Raw genomic sequence first — 20,889 nt, forward strand, 5'->3', positions numbered from 1 at the left:
TTTTGGTCCCAGTGTTTTGAGATATCTTTTTTATATACTAAATTTTCATACATAGTTGGGTCTATTTCTGAGCTATTTTGTTTTCCCCATATATTTATCTACGCATATACCCATACTACATTGTTTTAATTATACAATAGTTAATGTTCTGATATTCATGTATGTTTATTTTTCCAAGTTGAACTTTATTATCAAGTTAGCTAACTCCATAAAAAAGCTTGCTGGAATTCTTATGAGGATTGTGTTAATTTTAGAAGTTAATATAGGCAGAACTGACATCTTTATAATGTTGAGTCATCCTAGTCAAAGAGAAGGATGTCTTTTCACTTGATTGACTCAAATTTTGTGTCTGCTAGAAGTGTTTTAAAATTTTCCTTGTGTTAGTTTTATACGTTTCTTAAGTTTGTTCCTAAGTATTTAATCTTCTTTGTTTCTATTATAAGTGGATTTTCTCTGTAACATTGTGCCCTCTAATCAATTTCTTGTTAATTGTATATTATGATAACTTACTGAATTTTTATTGTTTTAGTTAGTTTTATCATTGATTCTTTAGGGTATTTGAAGCCTACTACCATGTCTTCTGCAAAAAGAGATCCTTTTTCCTTTTTCTTTAACAACTCTTATGCCTCGAAATGATTTCTCTTGATTACATTATATAATACTTCCAGTACAATATTGAGAAGGGCATCCTTTTGCCTTATTTCTGATTTTAGTGGAAATTTCCTATTGTTTCCTTATGGAGTAAACCCTTGATTTGTAGTTAATTAGATCTGTAATTTACTTTTGGGGGATATGTCTTTATTAAATATGTATATATATATTTATATTTAGATAATATAAATATATAAAAATATATAAATGCATATATATACTTGTTAAGGAGATGTCAGTTATCTATCAATTTTTATCGAGTGTTAAAATTTTGCCAAAGACATTTTTAGCATCTATCGAGGTAATTATATGAATTTTCCCACTTAGATTTATTAATATGGCAAATGATGTTACTGGGTTTACTAATATTGAACTAACATTGTATACTAGAATAAATTCCACTTTGATATAGTGTATTATTTTCTTATGTTGATTCTGTTAGTATTTTATCTAGTTTTTTCATATTTATATTTTTGAGTGATACATATCTATAATTTTCTCTTTTGTTCTGTCTTTATTACATTTAGATATTAACATTAAACATACTTCATGTAAGGAATTGGAAAGTTTTCCTTCATTTTCAATGTGCTAGAACAATTTATAAAGCATTGGGACTGCCTGGTTTTTGAAGATTTAGTTGAATTCCCCTGTGAAATAATCTGAAAATTGTGCTTAATAACTTATGCCACATTTTTCTATGGAAATTGGACTGTTTAAGATTTCTAACTTAAATGGGGTTCATTTTAATAATCAGTGTTTCCATTGAAAATTATCCATTTCATCTAAGTTTTTAAATTTATTTGTACAGAGGTCTAAAAATGTTTCATTAAAAAAAATTTCTTCTCTTTCATTAGCTCTTTCCTCCTGTCAGTTCTTAATTATTTATATGTGATTTCTCCCTTTTTCTTGATTAAGTTTGCTAGTTATTTGTCTTTCTTGTTCATTTGTGTTTTTTTGTTTGTTTTTGTTTTGTTTTGTTTTGTTTTTGCTGTACGCGGGCCTCTCACCGCTGTGGCCTCTCCTGTTGTGGAGCACAGGCTCCGGACGCGCAGGCTCAGCGGCCATGGCTCACGGGCCTAGCCACTCACAGCACATGGGATCCTCCTGGACTGGGGCACGAACTCGTGTCCCCTGCATCAGCAGGCAGACTCCCAACCACTGCACCACCAGGCAAGCCCTGTTCTTTTGTTTTTAAAGCAGGAGTTTGTTTACAAATTGGGTTTACTATTTTTTTCTCTCACCACCCCATTCTTCTGCTTTTATTTTTATTATTTCCTTTTGAACTTTTTATTTCTTTTATTGATCCTTTTTGTAGTTTTCTGAGCTGAGTATTTAATTAATTATTTTCACATTTTTCTTTTTAACCATTAAAAGTATTTGGTGCTGTGATTTTTTCTCTGATCACTACTTTAAATGTATATTAGAATAAGGTAGTGTTTTCAAATTATTACTTTTTAGACATTCTGTAATTTCAATTTGTATTTCCCCTTTTCATTCAGAAGTGTTTTAATAGAAGGTTTTTAAATTTCCAGGTGGAAGGGCTGCCTCCTTTTTGTTAGTCACTTCTAATTTTATTTCATTGTGATCACAGTGTTGCAATATTTGTTTCTATTTAATAGAACTTATTAATTTTCTTTGTAAATTACTGTTTGCTTATTTTTTTGGTGAATATTCCATAGGAATTTGAGAAGAAGGAATATTCTCTGTCATCAGGATGTAGAGTCTGATATATATTCATAAGAACTACCTTTTGTTTTTGTGGTTTTGGACTTTTATCTCCATATTTATTTTTTGCCCTTTCTTTTGTACTAAGAGTAATGTGTTAGTCTCTGATTACTTGTGTGTTTCTGTCTATCAGAAAGGTGGTTCCTGTGTTATTTGGTGCAAAAATATTTATATTTTTTAAATTTCCAGTAAAAGTTATGGTTTTTAAGTTTAAAAAGTATATATCTTTGTCATGTTTAATACTTTTTTTTTTTTTTTTTTTTGCCGTATGCGGGCCTCTCACTGCTGTGGCCTCTCCCGCTGCAGAGCACAGACTCCGGACGCGCAGGCCCAGCGGCCGTGGCTCACAGGCCCAGCCGCTCCACGGCATGTGGGATCCTCCCGGACCGGGGCACGAACCCGCGTCCCCTGCACCAATAGGCAGACTCTCAACCACTGCACCACCAGGGAAGCCCTGTTTAATACTTTTTGACTTGAATTCTTTGTCTTATGTCAGAATTACTTCTCTTACTTTCTTGTTGTTTTCATATGTCCATTACCCCCTTGTCCATCTCTTTATTTTTAACCTAAATAACTTTGTTTTAGGTGTGACCCTCATAGACAATATTGGGTCTTACTTTATAAGCCTAATGGGAACTTTTCTTTTAAGTGATGATTAATGCCTATTCACATTTTTTATATGACTTACATGTTTGGTCTCAACTCTATCAGAATATTGTATAATTAAGTGTATTTTGTAATATGTCCTATTTTGTGCTCTGTACACAATCTGTACAAAATCTGTATTCTTTAATCTACAATTTTTCTTTAATTTTGGTACTTAGGAGGGTTTGTAGTTTTGTCCTTATGGTTACCTTTATCCTTATATGGTTCTTTTAAAATGCTTTTAATAAATGTATTTATTTATTTATTCATTTTTGGCTATGTTGGGTCTTTGCTGCTGTGAGCGGGCTTTCTCTAGTTGTGGCAAGTGTGGGCTGCTCTTCATTGTGGTGCATGGGCTTTAGGCATGCAGGCTTCAGTAGTTGTGGCACGTGAGCTCAATAGTTGTTGTGCACAGGCTTAGTTGCTGTTCAGCATGTGGGATCTTCCCAGACCAGGGCTCGAACCCATGTCCCCTGCATTGGCAGATGGATTCTTTACCACTGCACCACCAGGGAATACGCTTATGTGGTTCTTAGTGCCTTTCATCTCCTGTTTCTTTTCTTTTTTTTTTTTTGAAAATAAAAATAAAAATCACTTTATTGAAGTATGATTGTCATTAAAAAGGACCGTACATAATTAATGTATACAACTTGATAAGTTTGGAGATAACTATACCCCTATGTAATCATTGCCACAATCTATGCCATAAATATATCCATTACCTACAAAATTTTCTTCCCATCCTCTTTATCTATTATTATTACCATTATCATTCTGATTATCTTGTGATGAGAACACTTAACATAAGATCTGTCCTCTTAGCTTTTTTTTTTTTTGCGGTACGTGGGCCTCGCTGTTGTGGCTTCTCGCATTGCGGAGAACAGGCTCAGGATGCGCAGGCTCAGCGGCCATGGCTGACGGGCCTAGCTGCTCCGCGGCATGTGGGATCGTCCTGGACCGGGACACGAACCCATGTCCCCTGCATCGGCAGATGGACTCTCAACCACTGCACCACCAGGGAAGCCCTTAGCTAATTTTTAAGTATGCAATATAGTATTGTTAACCATATATAGGCACTGTGACCTATAGTAGCTCTGTAGGACTTATTCATCTTATAAATAAAACTTTGTATCCTTTGACTAATACCTCTCACCACACCACCATCTCCTAGACACCATCATTCTACTTTGCTTCTAGGAGTTTGATTACTTTATTAATTTATTTAACATCTTCATTGGAGTATAATTGCTTTACAATGGTGTGTTGGTTAATGCTGTATAACAAAGTGAATCACCTATATGTATATATATATATCCCCATATCCCCTCCCTCCTGTGTCTCCCTCCCACCTTCCCTTTCCAACCCCTCTAGGTGATCACAAGGCAACGGAGCTGATCTCCCTGTGCTATGCAGCGGCTTCCCACTAGCTATCTATTTTACATTTAGTAGTGTATATGTAAGTCCATGCCACTCTCTCACTTCGTCCCAGCTTACCCTTCCCCCTCCCGTGTCCTCAAGTCCATTCTCCACGTCTGCATCTTTATTCTTGTACTGCCCCTAGGTTCTTCAGGACCTTTTTTTTTTTTGATCCCATATATATGTGTTAGCATACAGTATTTGTTTTTCTCTTTCTGACTTAACTCACTCTGCATGACAGTCTCTAGGTCAATCCACCTCACTACAAATAACTCAATTTCGTTTCTTTTTATGCCAGACTAATATTCCATTGTATATATGTGCCACATCGTCTTTATCCATTCATCTGTCAGTGGACACTTAGGTTGCTTCCGTGCCCTGGTTATTGTAAATGGACCTGCAATGAACATTGTAGTACATGACTCTTTTTGAATTATGGTTTTCACAGGGTATATGACCAGTAGTAGGATTGCTGGGTCATATGGTAGTTCTATTTTTAGGTTTTTAAGGAGCCTCCATACTTCTCCATAGTGGTTGTATCAATTTACATTCCCACTAACAGTGCAAGAGGGTTCCCTTTCCTCCACACCCTCTCCAGAATTTATTGTTTGTAGATTTTTTGATGATGGCCATTCTGACCCATGTGAGGTGATACCTCATTGTGGTTTTGATTTGCATTTCTCTAATGATTAGTGATGTTGAGCATCCTTTCATGTGTTTTTTGGCCATCAGTATATCTTCTTTGGAGAAATGTCTATTTAGGTCTTCTGCCCATTTCTGGATTGAATTGTTTGCCTTTTTGATATTGAGATGCATGAGCTGCTTTTATACTTCGGACATTAATCCTTCATCAGTTGCTTCACTTGCAAATATTTTCTCCCATTCTAAGGGTTGTCTTTTCTTCTTGTTTATGATTTCCTTTGATGTGCAAAACATTTTAAGTTTCATTAGGTCCTATTTGTTTATTTTTATATCCATTTATCTAGGAGGTGGGTCAAAAAGGATCTTGCTGTGATTTATGTCATAGAGTGTTCTGCCTATGTTTTCTTCTAAACATTTCATAGTTTCTGGCCTTACATTTACGTCTTTAATCCATTTTGAGTTTATTTTTGTGTATGGTGTTAGGAAGTGTCCTAATTTCACTCTTTTACATGTAGCTGTCCAGTTTTCCCAGCACCACTTATTGAAGAGGCTTTCTTTTCTAAATTGTACACTCTTGCCTCCTTTATCAAAGATAAGGTGACCATATGTGCATGGGTTAATCTCTGGGTTTTCCATCCTGTTCCCTTGATCAATATTTCTGTTTTTGTGCCAGTACCATACTGTCTTCATTACTATAGCTTTGTAGTATAGTCTGAAGTCAGGGAGCCTGATTTCTCCAGCTCCGTTTTTCTTTCTCAAGATTGCTTTGGCTATTCTGGGTCTTTTGTATTACCATAAAAATTGTGCAATTTTTTGTTCTAGTTCTGTGAAAGATGCCATTGGTTGTTTGCTAGGGATTGCATTGAATCTGTAGATTGCTTTGGGTAATATAGTCATTTTCACAATGTTGATTCTTCCAATCCAAGAACATGGTATATCTCTCCATCACTTTGTATCATCTTTAATTTCTTTCATCAGTGTCTTACAGTTTTCTGCATACAGGTTTTTTGTCTCCTTAGGTCACTTTATTCCTAGATATTGTATTCTTTTGGTTGCAGTGGTAAATGGCAGTGTTTCCTTAATTTCTCTTTCAGATTTTTCATCACTAGTGTATAGGAATGAAAGAGATTTTTGTGCATTAATTTTGTCTCCTGCTACTTTACTAACATCATTGATTAGCTCTAGTAGTTTTCTGGTAGCATCTTTAGGATTCTCTATGTATAGTATCATGTCATCTGCAAACAGTGACAGCTTTACTTCTTTTCTGATTTGGATTCCTTTTATTTCTTTTTCTTCTCTGATTGCTGTGGCTAAAACTTCCAAAACTATGTTGAATAGTAGCGGTGAGAGTGGACAACCTTGTCTTGTTCCTGATCTTAGTGCAAATGGTTTCAATTTTTCACCATTGAGAATAATGTTGGCTGTGGGGTTGTCATATATGGCCTTTATTATGTTGAGGTAAGTTCCCTCTATGCCTACTTTCTGGAGGGTTTTTATCATAAATGGGTGTTTAATTTTGTCAGAAGCTTTTTCTGCATCTATTGAGATGATCGTATGGTTTTTCTCCTTCAGTTTGTTAATATGGTTTATCACATTGATTGTTTTGCGTATATTGAAGAATCCTTGCATTCCTGGGATAAACCCTACTTGATCATAGTGTATGATCCTTTTAAGGGACTGTTGGATTCTGTTTGCCAGTCATTTGTTGAGGATTTTTGCATTTATGTTCATCAGTGCTATTGGTCTGTAGTTTTCTTTTTTTGTAACATCTTTCTCTGGTTTACGTATCAGGGTGATGGTGGCCTTGTAGTATGAGTTTGGGAATGTTCCTCCCTCTGCTATATTTTGGAAGAATTTGAGAAGGATAGGTGTTAGCTCTTCTCTAAATGTTTGATAGACTTTGCCTGTGAAGCCATCTGGTCCTGGGTTTTTGTTTGTTGGAAGATTTTAACTCACAGTTTCAATTTCACTGCTCGTGGTTTGTTGTTTTATATGTTCTATTTCTTCCTGGTTCAGTTTCAGAAGGTTGTGCTTTTCTAAGAATTTGTCCATTTCTTCCAGGTTGTCTGTTTTACTGGCATATAGTTGCTTGTAGTAATCTCTCACAATTTTTTGTCTTTCTGCAGTGTCAGCTGTTACTTCTCCTTTTTCATTTGTAATTCTGTTGATCTGAGTCTTCTCCCTTTTTTTCTTGATGAGTCTGGCTAATGGTTTGTCAGTTTTGTTTATCTTCTCAAAGAACCAGCTTCTAGCTTTATTGATCCTTGTTATTGTTTTCTTCATTTCTTTTTCATTTATTTCTGATCTGATTTTAATTATTTATTTCCTTGTGCTAACTTTGGTTTTTTTTTGTTTTTCTTTCTCTACTTCTTTTAGGTGTAAGTTTAAATTGTTTATTTGAGATGTTTCTTGTTTCTTAAGGTTAGATTTTATTGCTATAAACTTCCCTCTTAGAACTGCTTTTGCTGCATCCCATAGGTTTTGGGTCATCGTGCTTTCATTGTCATTTGTTTCTAGGTATTTTTTGATTTCCTCTTTGATTTCTTCAATGTGATCCTTTGATTATTTAGTAATGCATTGTTGAGCCTCCATGGGTTTGTATTTTTTACAGTTTTTTTCCTGTAATTGATATCTAGTCTCATAGCATTGTGCTCAGAAATGATACTTGATATGATTTCAATTTTCTTAAATTTACCAAGGCTTGATTTGTGACCCAAGATATGATCTATCCTGGAGAATGTTCCATGAGCACTTGAGAAGAAATTGTCTATGTTATTTTTGGATGGAATGTCCTATAAATATCAATTAAGTCCATCTTGTTTAATGTGTTATTTAAAGCTTGTGTTTCCTTATTTATTTTCTTTTTGGATGATCTGTCCATTGGTGAAAGTGGGGTGTTAACATCCCCTACTATTATTGTGGTATTGTCAATTTCCCCTTTTATGGCTGTTAGCATATTCCTTATGTATTGAGGTGCTCCTTTGTTGGGTGCATAAATATTTAAAATTGTTATGTCTTCTTCTTGGATTGATCCCTTGATCATTACGTATGTCCTTCTTTGTCTCTTATAATTGTCTTTATTTTAAAGTCTATTCTGTCTGATTTGAGAATTGCTACTCCAGCTTTCCTTTGATTTATATTTGAATGGAATATCTTTTTCTATCCCCTCACTTTCAGTCAGTATGTGTCCCTAGTTGGTCTCTTGTAGACAACATATATGGGTCTTGTTTTTGTATCCAATTAGCCAGTCTGTGTTTTTCGGTTGGAGCATTTAATTCATTTACATTTAAGGAAATTATCGATATGTATTGTTCCTATTAACATTTTCTTAATTGTTTTGAGTTTGTTATTGTGGGTCTTTTCCTTCTCTTGTGTTTCCTGCCTAGAGAAGTTCCTTTAGCATTTGTTGTAATACTGGTTTGGTGGTGCTGAATTCTCTTAGCTTTTGCTTCTCTGTAAAGATTTTAATTTCTCCATCAAATCTGAATGAGATCCTTGCTGTGTAGAGTAATCTTGGTTATAAGTTTTTCCCTTTCATCTCTTTAAATATGTCCTGCCACTCCCTTGTAGCTTGCAGAGTTTCTGCTGAGAAATCAGCTTTAACCTTATGGAGATTTCCTTGCATGTTATTTGTTACTTTTCCCTTGATGCTCTTAATATTTTTTCATTGTATTTAACTTTTGATAGTTTGATTAATATATGTCTTGGCGAGTTTCCTTGGATTTATCCTCTATGGGACTCTCTGCTTCCTGGACTTGATTGACTATTTCTTTTCCCATGTTAGGGAAGTTTTCAACTCTAATCTCTTCAAATATTTTCTCAGTCCCTTTCTTTTTCTCTTCTTTTTCTGGGACCCCTATAACTTGAATGTTGGTGCATTAAATGTTGTCCCAGAGGTCTCTGAGACTGTCCTCAATTCTTTTCATTCTTTTTTCTTTATTCTGCTCAGCAGTAGTTATTTCCACTATTTTATTTTCCAGGTCACTTATTCCTTCTTCTGCCTCAGTTGTTCTGCTATTGATTCCTTCTAGAGAATTTTTTATTTCATTTATTGTGTTGTACATCATTGTTTGTTTGCTCTTTAGTTCTTCTAGTTCCTTGTTAAATGTTTCTTGTGTTTTCTCCATTATATTTCCAAGATTTTGGATCATCTTTACTATCATTACTCTGAACTATTTTTCAGGTAGACTGCCTATTTCCTCTTCATTTTTTTGGTCTGGGGGGTCATTTACTTTGCTCCAACATCTGCTGTGTATTTGTCTGTCTTCTCATTTTGCTTAACTTACTGCATTTGGGGTCTCCTTTTTGCACACTGCAGGTTCATAGTTCCTGTTGTTTTTGGTGTCTCCCCCAGTGGGTAAGGTTGGTTCAGTAGGTTGTGTAGGATTCCTGGTAGTGCGGACTGGTGCCTGTGTTCTGGTGAGTGGGGCTGGATCTTGTCTTTCTGGTGGGCAGATCCACCTCCGGTGGTGTGTTTTGGGATGTCTGTGACCTTATTATGTTTTTAGGCAGTCTCTCTGCTAATGGGTGGGGCTGTGTTCCTGTCTTGCTAGTTGTTTGCCATGGGGTGTCCAGCACTGGAGCTTGCTGGTTGTCGAGTGCAGCTGGGTCTTAGTGTTGAGATGGAGATCTTTGGGAGAGCTTTTGCCATTTGATATTACATGGATCCAGGAGGTCTCTGGTGGGCCAATGTCCTGAACTCAGCTCTCCCACCTCAAGGGCTCAGGCCTGACACCTGGCTGGAGTACAAATTCCCTCTCAGCCACACAGCTCAGAAGAAAAGGGAGGAAAAAAAGAAAGAAAGAAAGAAAAGTAAAATAAAATAAAGTTATTAAAATAAATTTTTAAAATATTATTTAAAAAATTAAAAATAATTTTAAAAAAGAAAGAAAGAAGAGAGTAATGAAACCAAAAAGAAATCTACCAATGATAACACGCACTAAAAACTATATTAAAAAAAAATGACAGACAGAACCCTAGGACAAATGGTGAAAGCAAAGCTATACAGACAAAATCACACAAAGAAACATACACATGCACACTCACAAAAAGACAAAAAGGAAAAAAATATATATATAAAAGGAAGAGAGCAACCAAATCAATAAACAAATCTACCAGTGATAATAAGCTCTAAATACTAAACAAATATAAACCTAAAACCAGAAACAAATTAGATATAGAAAGCAAACCCAAAGTCTACAGGTGCTCTCAAAGTCCACTGCCTCAATTTGGGATGATTCATTGTCTATTCAGGTATTCCACAGGTGGAGGGTACATCAAGTTGACTGTGGAGATTTAATCCACTGCTCATGAGGCTGCTGGGAGAAATTTCCCTTTCTCTTCTTTGTTTGCACAGCTCCTGGGGTTCATCTTTGGATTTGGCCCCACTCTGTGGGTCAGTTACCCTCTGCCTTCTGTTCCTCGCCCAGACAAGAGGGGGTTAAAGGAGTCGCTGATTAGGGGGCTTTGGATCACTCAGGCCGGGAGGAGGGAGGGGTACAGAAAGCAGGGTGAGCCTGCGGTGGTGGAGGCCAGTGTAATGTTGCATCAGCCTGAAGCATGCTGTGTATTCTCCCTGGGAAGTTGTCCCTGGATCACGGGACCCTGTTAGTGGCAGGCTGCACAGGCTCCTAGGAGGGGAGGTGTGGATAGTGACCTGTGCCTGTACACAGGATTCTTGGTGGCAGCAGCAGCAGCCTCAGCATTTCATGCCCGTCTCTGGGGTCCATGCTGATAGCCGCAGCTCACGCCAGTCTCTGGAGCTCGTTTAGGTGGTGCTCTGAATGCCCTCTCCTCGCGCACCTCGAAACAATGGTTTCTTGCCTCTTAGGCAGTTCCAGACTTTTTTCCCAGACTCCCTCTCAGCTAGCTGTGGTGCACTAGCCCCCTTCAAGCTGTGTTCTCACAGCCAACCCCAGTCCTCTCCCTGGGGTCTGACCTCAAAAGCCTGAGCCTCAGCTCCCAGCCCCTACCCGTCCCGGCGGGTGAGCAGACAAGCCTCTCGGGCTGGTGAGTGCCGGTCGGCCCCGATCCTCTGTGCGGGAATCTCTCCGCCTTGCCCTCCGCACCCCTGTGGCTGCGCTCTCCTCCGCGGCTCCGAAGCTTCCCCCCCGCCTCCCCCATCTCTGCCAGTGAAGGGGCTTCCTTGTGTGTGGAAATTTTTCCTCCTTCACACTCCCTCCCAGAGGCGCAGGTCCCATCCCTATTCTTTTGTCTCTGTTTTTTCTTTTGCCCTACCCAGGTACCTGGGTATTTTCTTGCCTTTTGGGAAGTCTGAGGTCTTCTGCCAGTTTTCAGTAGGTGTTATGTAGGAGTTGTTCCACACGTAGATGTATTTCTGATGTATTTGTAGGGAGAAAGGTGATCTCCACGTCTTACTCCTCTGCCATCTTGAAGGTCCCCCCCTCCTGTTTCTTATTTAACCTGTTGTGATCTGGCTTATCAGATTTTCTTGGTCTCCTTTAACTCTAACTTACTGCCTATACAACAATCACTAATCTAATTCTACCTTTTTTTCTTCCCCCTTATCCCATTTTTAGTTTTATTTTTTATATAAAGAATTATTACACATCAATACTGAAAAGCCAAACAGCAAAATAGTAAGATTGTTTAATAAATGAGAATATACAACAAATGGAAGAAAAGAACAGCTATGGCCAATACAAATATGAACAGAAGCTCGAATTCATCAGTGATCAGAAAGTCAAATATCAAAATGATATTTTTTTGCCTGGTAGTGGCAAAAATTAAAGCCTGGCAAATGTTGTGTATTGGTGAAAATGAGAAGAAAATGATGCAGTCATACATTTCTGTTGAGGGGATCTAAATTGGTCTGACCATTTTATAATTTTGTAGTATTATATCTCATGATCTAGCAATTGTGCTTTATGAAATACTTTGTAGATAAACTTCTCCAGAAGACATAAACAGTGACATTAATTGAAGTACTTTTGTGAGAAGTAAAAAATTGTGAGTGACCTAAATGTTCAACAGCTGGTCTGTAGACAAATGCAATTATATATGTATATGATAAATTCTCTCCACCAATTAAAAAAGATACAACAGAGGTAGAGTGTAGTCTCCATACTTGCAGTGTTGATATTAATGCTTTTTAACTTTCAACAAGTTCATCTTTATTTAAAAGATCAAAGTGCTCCCTCATTTTTAAAATGATGATAACTGCACCACTTATCTCATGGTTTTATTGTGAACATTAAATATACAAATGTATGAAAAGTGTTTTTAATAGTTCCTGGTTCATAGAAAATGTTCCATAATTGTTAGCTAACACTGCATGCTAAAAACAAAAACCAAGAATGCACAATTTTAAATAAAAAATTAAGATGGAGATTATATTACATATATATAAATCAAAACATAAATTATTACTATATACTTTTTATGAATCCAATGTATGTGAAGGCATTAAAAAAATGACCTGAAAGACAAACACATATCAAAGTATTAATAGGGATTATGTGTGTGAAAATGGGAAATAATGGAAATAGGAATGGTCTTTTAAAAGTTTAGTTCTATCTACTGCTGCTTAATTTAAAGAAAAGAAAAAAAAAAAGCCTGGAAGCAAATATCACAGCTTGTTGACAGTGTTGACTTCTGGGTGGTGGAACTGAAAATTGACCTTGTATATAATTTTAAAAATTAATCAGAAAGAAAGAAAGAAATCAAGCAACATGTAAGGTGTGCTCCTAGCTGGCCTGAGGGTGGAACTCAGCAGCAATAAGGGAGTTGAATCAGTGGGTGGGTGATGCCTCTTCATCATCCACCACACATCCCAGAGGTCACCAGATTGGATGTTCTCCTTGTGGTGCTATCACTGGCTGTAAAATGTGTCTCAATAAATGTGTTGCTAATAATAGCTAAATAAATCAATAAATGATTTAGCTAAGAAAATGAATTAGAAATGCATCAGAGCAGTTGTGTGTGGGGAGAGAGGTGTGTGGGCAGGAGACCCTTTCATCTGATGAAAACTTTCAATTACTCCCATCATTTCCATCTCCTCAGCTAATTCCTGTCCCCTGTAGTATCTAGCATTTGGGTCTGAACCCCTGTGGGCTTATTCCTGCAAGGCAAATGGATACCTTTTTTGGGGGTGTTCTCTGAATTCTTTCCCTTGTTTCTTTAGTTACCACTCCTAACCATCTTTCCTCCTCTGATAAAGAGATTGAAACCACTCAGAATGTGATGGCTTGTTTCCCTTTCTCTATGTTTTTATAGCTTTATACCTTTTTCTACATTTACTATCATTTTGAGAGGTGTTCAGGAGGGAGAGGAGAAAAAAAAAGTTTGTTTTAAAAAGAACTACAGGGCTTCCCTGGTGGCGCCGTGGTTGAGAGTCCGCCTGCCGATGCAGGGGACACGGGTTTGTGCCCTGGTCCGGGAAGATCCCACATGCCGCGGAGCAACTGGACCTGTGAGCCATGGCCACTGGGCCTGCGCGTCCGGAGCCTGTGCTCCGCAATGGGAGAGGCCACAACAGTGAGAGGCCCACGTACAGAAAAAAAAAAAAAAAAAAAGAACTACAAAGTTATTTTAGAGTGTGATGATTAATTTTTTTAACATCTTTATTGGAGTATAATTGCTTCACATTGTTTTGTTAGTTTCTGCTGTATAACAAAGTGAACAGCTATAAGTATACATATATCCCCATATCCCCTCCTTCTTGCATCTCCCTCCCACTCTCTCTATCCCACCCCTCTACGTGGTCACAAAGCACTGAGCTGATCTCCCTGGGCTATGCGGCTGCTTCCCACTAGCTCTCTATTTTACATTTGGTAGCGTATATATGTCAGTGCCACTCTCTCACTTCTTCCCAGCTTACCCTTCCATTTTCTACATCTGTGTCTTTATTCCTGTCCCACCCCTAGGTTCCTCAGAACCATTTTTTTTTTTTTTTTTAGATTCCATATATATGTGTTAGGATACAGTATTTGTTCTTCTCTTTCTGACTTACTTCACTCTGTATGACAGACTCTAGGTCCATCCACCTCACTACAAATAACTCGATTTCATTTCTTTATATGGCTGAGTAATATTCCATTGTATATATGTGCCACTTTAACTTTTATTGGAGTATAGTTGATTTACAATATTGTTTTAGTTTCTACTGTACAGAAAAGTGAATCAGTTATACATATACATATATCTACTCTTTTTTAGATTCTTTTCCCATATAGGTCCTTACAGGGTATTGAGTAGAGTTCCCTGTGATATACAGTAGGTCCTTATTAGTTATCTATTTTATATGTAGTAGTGTATATATGTCAATCCCAGTCTCCCAATTTATCCCTCCCCTCCCCTTTCTCCCCTGGTAGCCATAACTTTGTTTTCTACATCTGTGACTCTATTTCTGTTTTGTAAGTAAGTTCACTTGTGTGTGATGGTTAATTTTATGTGTCAAGTTGATTGGACCACCAGGCACCCAGATATTTGGTCAAGCATTATTCCCCGGGTGTGTCTTTGAGGGTGTTTCTGGATGAGATTAACATTTGAATCAGACGACTAAATAAACCTGATTGCCCTCCCTAACATGGGTGAGCCTCATCCAATCCACTGAAGGTCTGAGTACAATATAAAGGCAGAGGAAGGGACAATTCATCCTTTCTTCCTGATTGTCTTTGCTGGGACATGGATCTTCTCCTGTCTTCAGACTGGAACTTATACCATTGGTTCTGCTTCTCAGGCCTTTGGACTAGGACCACAGACCATTGGCTCTCCTGAGTCTTCAGCTTGCTGACTGCATATCTTGGGACTTCTCAGCCTCCATAATCATGTGAGCCAGTTCCTTATAATAAATCTCTGCCAATTTCTCTGTAGAACCCTAATACAATGAGCAAGCTCTTTTATATGCCCTCTGGTTACCTCATCCTTATGATGTTTTTAAAACAAATATATGCTGGATTAATATTTATTTCTATTGAAGTTTGCTTTTTTTTTTTTTTTTTTTTTTTTTTTTTTTGGGTTCTTGCCCACCCTTTCCCCTCCATTTACTATGATCCACCCATCACATGAATTCTTCTGGGATGGTCAGAAACCTGCTTTGATCCCCAGCCCTGGGCAAGGCATCACTCTCCAATGTTTTAAATTAATTTGTTTTTTTTTTCCCCCATATTATTCTCTCCTCAAGGCCCCTTGGGTCTCAAACAGTAATTTAGGCTCTGGCTCCAAGGAGTCTTCTCTGCTTCTTTTACACATATTCCCACTATGAGACTCAATAGTCAACAACAGGGTTTATATCTCTATGAACACTGAGTGTTCCATCACTCAGATTAATTGATTTTGTGGTTTTAAGTAGCCAGTAACAGCAGAACTTAGACAGTTGCATTTAGTTCAAGCAATCTTTATAAATGTCTATGTGCCTGATGTTGTATGAAGTGCTTGGGGTACAGAGGTGAATACAACAGGGTTCCTTACTTTAAAAAATGTATGCTATAGAGCTATAGCTTTCAAGCCTTTTTGATTATGATTTATAGTTAGAAATACAGTTTATCTAATGACCATGTTCACACATATATATGGATAATTAAAGCAAAAATTTCGGAAAACAATGTCTAACTTTCTTCATGCAATGTAATTGGATATTTGCCTATTATCGTCTATTTATTTAATTTAAAGCACGAGGTCATAATACACTATATTGACTTTACAGTTCCTGATCAACAGTTAAAACAGTTTAAAACAAATAATTTCAAATAACAGGGAACTTTATGAGCATCATATTTAATTCCAAATTTAGAGCTTTTCTTACAGATTATGTGATGTTCTTTATTTTTAGCTGGGATTCATGCCTACCTCTTAGGCATTTGCATTTACATATTAATTTATCAGCCCCTTGGGTCCTGAGAGGATGAAACACAAATAAAATAAATTTTGGTGAAAATAATCCTTGAATGGTGGGAAGCAGGAAAATGTTGAAGGGGAAAGCATGACAAATCTAGCCAAGGATGAGTGACTTGATGAGGGTGGTGCTCCGAAGAATTACCTAACCTAGTCATCAAATAAAGATCAATCAGAATACCACTTATAGAATTAGGGGAACTTGGGGGGTAAAATCTAGTAGATAGAATCATGTAAGGTATTTTGTCTCTTTCATCACTCAGCTCAGGGGTTATTACCTCCAAAAAAAATCTTCCCTTGTGGTGTTTGAAAACACAATATCCTGGACCTGCCTCTGTTGCTCACTTATATCTTACTGATATGATGTTTGGGGATCTTGAGAGCAGAGAGTACCTTCTTCTTTGAATTCCTAGCATCCAGCTGAGTGCCTGGCACATCATAGGGACTCATGTACATGTCCCCTGAACTTCTCTAACACTGTTTCCTCCACTGTGAAACAAAGTTGGGCTATATGATCTGCAAAGGCCCTTATAGTCCTAACAATCTATGACTTTGATATATCTGAACTAGCCCAAGGCCCTCTGCTTCATAACAAAGCCCACATCTTTGCTGTGGTTGGTTTAAAATTATGAGTTAAAACATGAATGATTTGTGCACAGTTTAGGGACTACCCTTGCCCTGGCAGAGTAAGTGTTCTGATAAGAGCAGTTGAAAGCTTAACGCAGCAGCGCCTGCAGCAGAGAAAAGATTCCAGCCTCCAACTCCCACACAATTGCGGCTGTTCTCCAGACTGTAATTTCCTCTTGGGCTCTGGATTGGTCCACAGAGTGACAGAGGGCTGGGAAAGAGCCTCTATATATTCCTCAGAGAAAAAGGCAGTCCCAGACGGTTTTGAAGTTTTCAAAGACTTGCTTGCTCTGCTGATAAGGACTTGTGCTCAAAGCTGAGGACCTAAGCCATTTGCCAAAATGTGCAAAGGACTTGCAGCCTTGCCCCACTCATGCCTGGAAAGGTGAGTTATTTTGATTTAAGAGGTGGAGATAAGGAGAATCTTCACTCAGGGGAGGATACCCAGAGGCAATAGAGGGCCACTGTAGTTTGTGGCAAAACAGTTGGTTGATTGTAGCCTGGGAATTGCCTCCTCTCTGTTAATGGCAAGGTTTTGAAAGATCTGAGCTAGCAGATTGATGCAATATGAGATATATCATACACCATTTATATCCAGAACATCATTTCCTCTGAGGAGATGTCTATTTTATAAGCACTTGCTCAGACTCAGAAGTGTATGGTTAAGAGCATGGATTCCAACATCAAACTGCCTGGGTTTGAATCCTGGCTCCATTACTTACTATTTGTGTGGTGTTGGACACTTTATTTAAACTCTGTATCTCAGTTTCCTTACTGGTAAAAATGGATCTACTAAGTATCTTCCTCACTAGCTGGTTATGGGGATTGAATTACTGTACGTGAAATGCTCAGAACACTGTCTGACACATATGAGAAATGTGTAAATGTTAACCTTTATTAATGAACATGGAATAAGAAAGGAAGACAGATTTGCAATGAGGCAGAGAGGACTTCTCATTGTTCTTTGTATCTGGATACCATCAGATAGAAGGAGCTGGATTGCTGGACAGAAGACAGCCCTTGGGACATAGAGATTATTTATTAGCTATCATTGTTTTTTAGATACAGAGCACCTTTGAGGCTCTGTGGTTGTCTTCAGACTGGACAATGTTCTGGAGGGAATCCTAAGTATCTAGACTAAGTAAACAGGAAGAGAACAAATATCTGACTTGTTAGAAAATTTAACCCAGCAATTCTACCTGATGCAGAGAATTAGGGATATTTCTCCTCTTCTTAGTTCTTAAGAATGAATTTGATTAAATTTGTTTGATCCTACATTATTTAAAGGAAATAAAGGTGATCCTTGTACAGCCTAACTTCATCCCTAAAGGCACTGTCAATGTTTGCCTAAGAAGGCTGTGTTGTTCAATGGATCTGTACTTCTGTCTCTTACAAGTTCAGGTTTTCTTTTTGATGACTTCAACCCTAGAAATAATCTCAAAATGATTTTTAAAGTGATAACATCCTAGCAAAGGAATTTGTCTCCAACAATACTGTCTAGTGACCGGAAATAAAGACCTCTCTCACTTTGTGCTGTCAAAAGCACAGATTACTTTTAAAAGATGTATATATTTTTTTAAAAAGTAAAGTAGGACTTAAGTAACTAGACTTGGACTAGATTGTAACTAGGTGGGCAATATTGGCCATTGGACCATCCTCAGGGGGGAAGACAGGTTTCAGTGCTGGATACTGTTTATCAGCCTATCTTTTCCCCTAGAGAAAGCCTGAGAAACAGGGGGAATACAGGAGTGAAAGGCAATTCCTTGAACATGACGATGCATAATTTTTTCCATTTCCATTTTTGCAACTCTAAGAATTGCAGATTTGACTTTTACAACAATTTTAACACATGTCTTTAGCCCATTTATTGTTTGAAATCATGTACTTTCATGTAATGGGTAAACCTTAACCTTGTTAATTGGTGAACTATTGCCTCAGAATGACTGTTAACATTGGTCTGCCAGTCATTTTGTGATCCTATGACCCACTGCTTGGCATTTAGTGAAAAAGCAATAAATGTTTCTTGAAAGTTTGACATTGTTACTAATATTGCCCGATTTGTTTTTGTAAATATGCATGTTTACTGAGGCACATGGATTGCACATTTCTTTCATTGATTCCTATAACTGTTTCATATTTGATTCACTAATTCACTACCAACATTGCTATTGATTCACTTTACAAATCTTTTAATTCACAGTAAATTCTTCTGCTCCAGGATATAACTAATGTTCACACAGTATATTATAGACTGACAAAGGAGCAAGCCTTTTGCATAGATTGCCTGAAACTTTTAAGGCATATGGTAGAATCCTGTGATTATTGTGTCCTATTACATTTTTTTTTTTCATGATCTGTTACCATTGCAAATATAGTCATATTTCCAATGACTGTAATGAGTGATTTGGAGAAGTGGAATTGTAGAGCTAGAGAGCTGTTAGCACACTCTCATGGAAAGAACCTAAAACTGTCCACTCTAAGGGAAAAATGATACTTGAATAAATCCTTCCAAACCTGCCTTCCTTGGCTCTATTCATAGTGGAAATAATACTGGTTATGGAGTAAAGAACAGACTTAGTTTTGTCATTACCTAATTTGTGTCCATGAGCAAGTGATTTCACTGCCCTGGGATTTTATTTTCTTATTTAGTAAATGAATGTTGGATTAGCTGTTCTCTAACATCCTTTCTAGTCATAACATAGTTTAAATAAAGTGAAATACACCTGGTTTCAGTGACTAGTGAGAGATGCCAGTATAGGAAAATTTTTCCTAATTTATTTCTCTCTAAAAGTTTGGGAGCCAATTAATGAAAATCGTCAAGAATTCAACCTTGTGTTGAAATCATGGCTGTGGCAGAAGCAATCTACTCAGTGAGAATCTGACTTCCAAGAAAGCAACATTTACTTCATGTAAGAGGAGCTTTGGAAAATAGTCCTTTCTCAATGTTTATGGAAGCATTAAGCCAAAGTCAACTTTGACGTATTTGTAGAAACTATTGTTTTACTATTTATTTATATTTTTAAGACTATTGCTCATTAAAACTCACAGTTGACCTCACATTTTTTTATATATTTAAAGAGACCAATAATCCAAATATTTGGGCAATAAATGGCCACCACCCCGCAATTTTTACCTTCTAGCCTATTGAAACCTGTGCTGTATGGGTGGGAATCTTAGAGTCAATGGAAAAGGAAAGAGTCGAGTCAATTGAAAGTCTTATTTTTACCAGTGATTTTCTGCTATGAATTTTAGGCTTCTTTTAAAAAATTCATTTTGTTTTAAGTGTCTTGAATTTCTCTGAACAAGTTTAATTTTTAAAGTAAATATTGCTCTTTGGAAAAAGATGGAACTCTTCTGAAACAAAGAGTGTTATCATTGTGATTCCCCCAAAGTTGTCACCATTATATAAAGCAACCAGTGTGATTATTAGTTTTTGTCCATCAGGGTTGACCACTCCTGATACCAAATTTACAGTCTCTACTAAACTAAAAAAGGGGAGTAAAGGAGTAATGAAGACAGCTACCTACAAAGAATTTTCCCTGGGCTGTTAATAAAGTGTCACAAACTCTTCTATAGATATCTGACCTACATCTGATTTCTGTTTAAGATTATAAAGACTGCTAGTTGTGGAATGTGTTTAATCCATAGTTCACACAGGGGCTTCTGGCCACCTCAAGTGTGTGGCAATGCTGGGAATTTCAGGAGCTATAGAAAGTAAATGGGGAAAGTGATGTTTTGTTTTGTTGTTTATTATCATTTTACTAAACATTCAATTTTTCCCCATCTTCTTCAATTTATGTGGGTCTATGTATGGATGATTTAGAATAGAAAAGTACCTAATCAACTAATCTTGTAAGGTTGTCAAGCCACACAGAAGCAACAAACAGAGTGGGTCAAGGCTCCTGAGTCCACAGGATTAAGTAAATACAGCTTTTTCCAAAGGCATGAGCACACCCTTGGACCAATTATAGAGAAAAGATAAGCACCTAGTGAATTAAAGACTGTAGCAATGAACTTGAATAAATGATAAATGAATCAGAATGGACACAGGATCATCAAAGAAGCCTAAAGAGATAGTAGGGTTTGGGATCATGCTTTCTGGGAACAAGTATGAATTTGAAGCTTGCTATTGCTGATAGAGAGTCTTGTGACATAATTGCAAATATTTCAGTGAAACCCTACAATCTTAAGGAAGTGAATAAACTATTTAATAAAATAGCAAGGGAATGTTCCTAAGAAAAACCTTTGTTTCAATTCTTACTGATGAAACAATTTCTATTGTTTCTCTGGATTGCCTTTCCAACCTCCATACTTGCCTTAGGCATAAGG

At 37.1% G+C, this 20,889-nt stretch overlaps 1 protein-coding gene across 1 annotated transcript in view; it reads left to right on the forward strand.

Annotated features, from left to right (window-relative positions):
• The first annotated feature begins 16,816 nt into the window (after positions 1 to 16,816).
• Positions 16,817 to 20,889, forward strand: part of RGS5 (regulator of G protein signaling 5) — a 48,009-nt gene continuing 43,936 nt past the window's right edge. Inside the window, exon 1 of the mRNA XM_007457402.1 lies at positions 16,817 to 16,945. Within this exon, the coding sequence (XP_007457464.1) occupies positions 16,902 to 16,945 (44 nt within the window). The 5' untranslated portion in view covers positions 16,817 to 16,901. The remainder of the gene's footprint in view (positions 16,946 to 20,889) is intronic.

The sequence above is a fragment of the Lipotes vexillifer genome, unplaced genomic scaffold (assembly GCF_000442215.2).
Source record: "Lipotes vexillifer unplaced genomic scaffold, Lipotes_vexillifer_v1.1 scaffold1048, whole genome shotgun sequence".
NCBI lineage: Eukaryota > Metazoa > Chordata > Mammalia > Artiodactyla > Lipotidae > Lipotes > Lipotes vexillifer.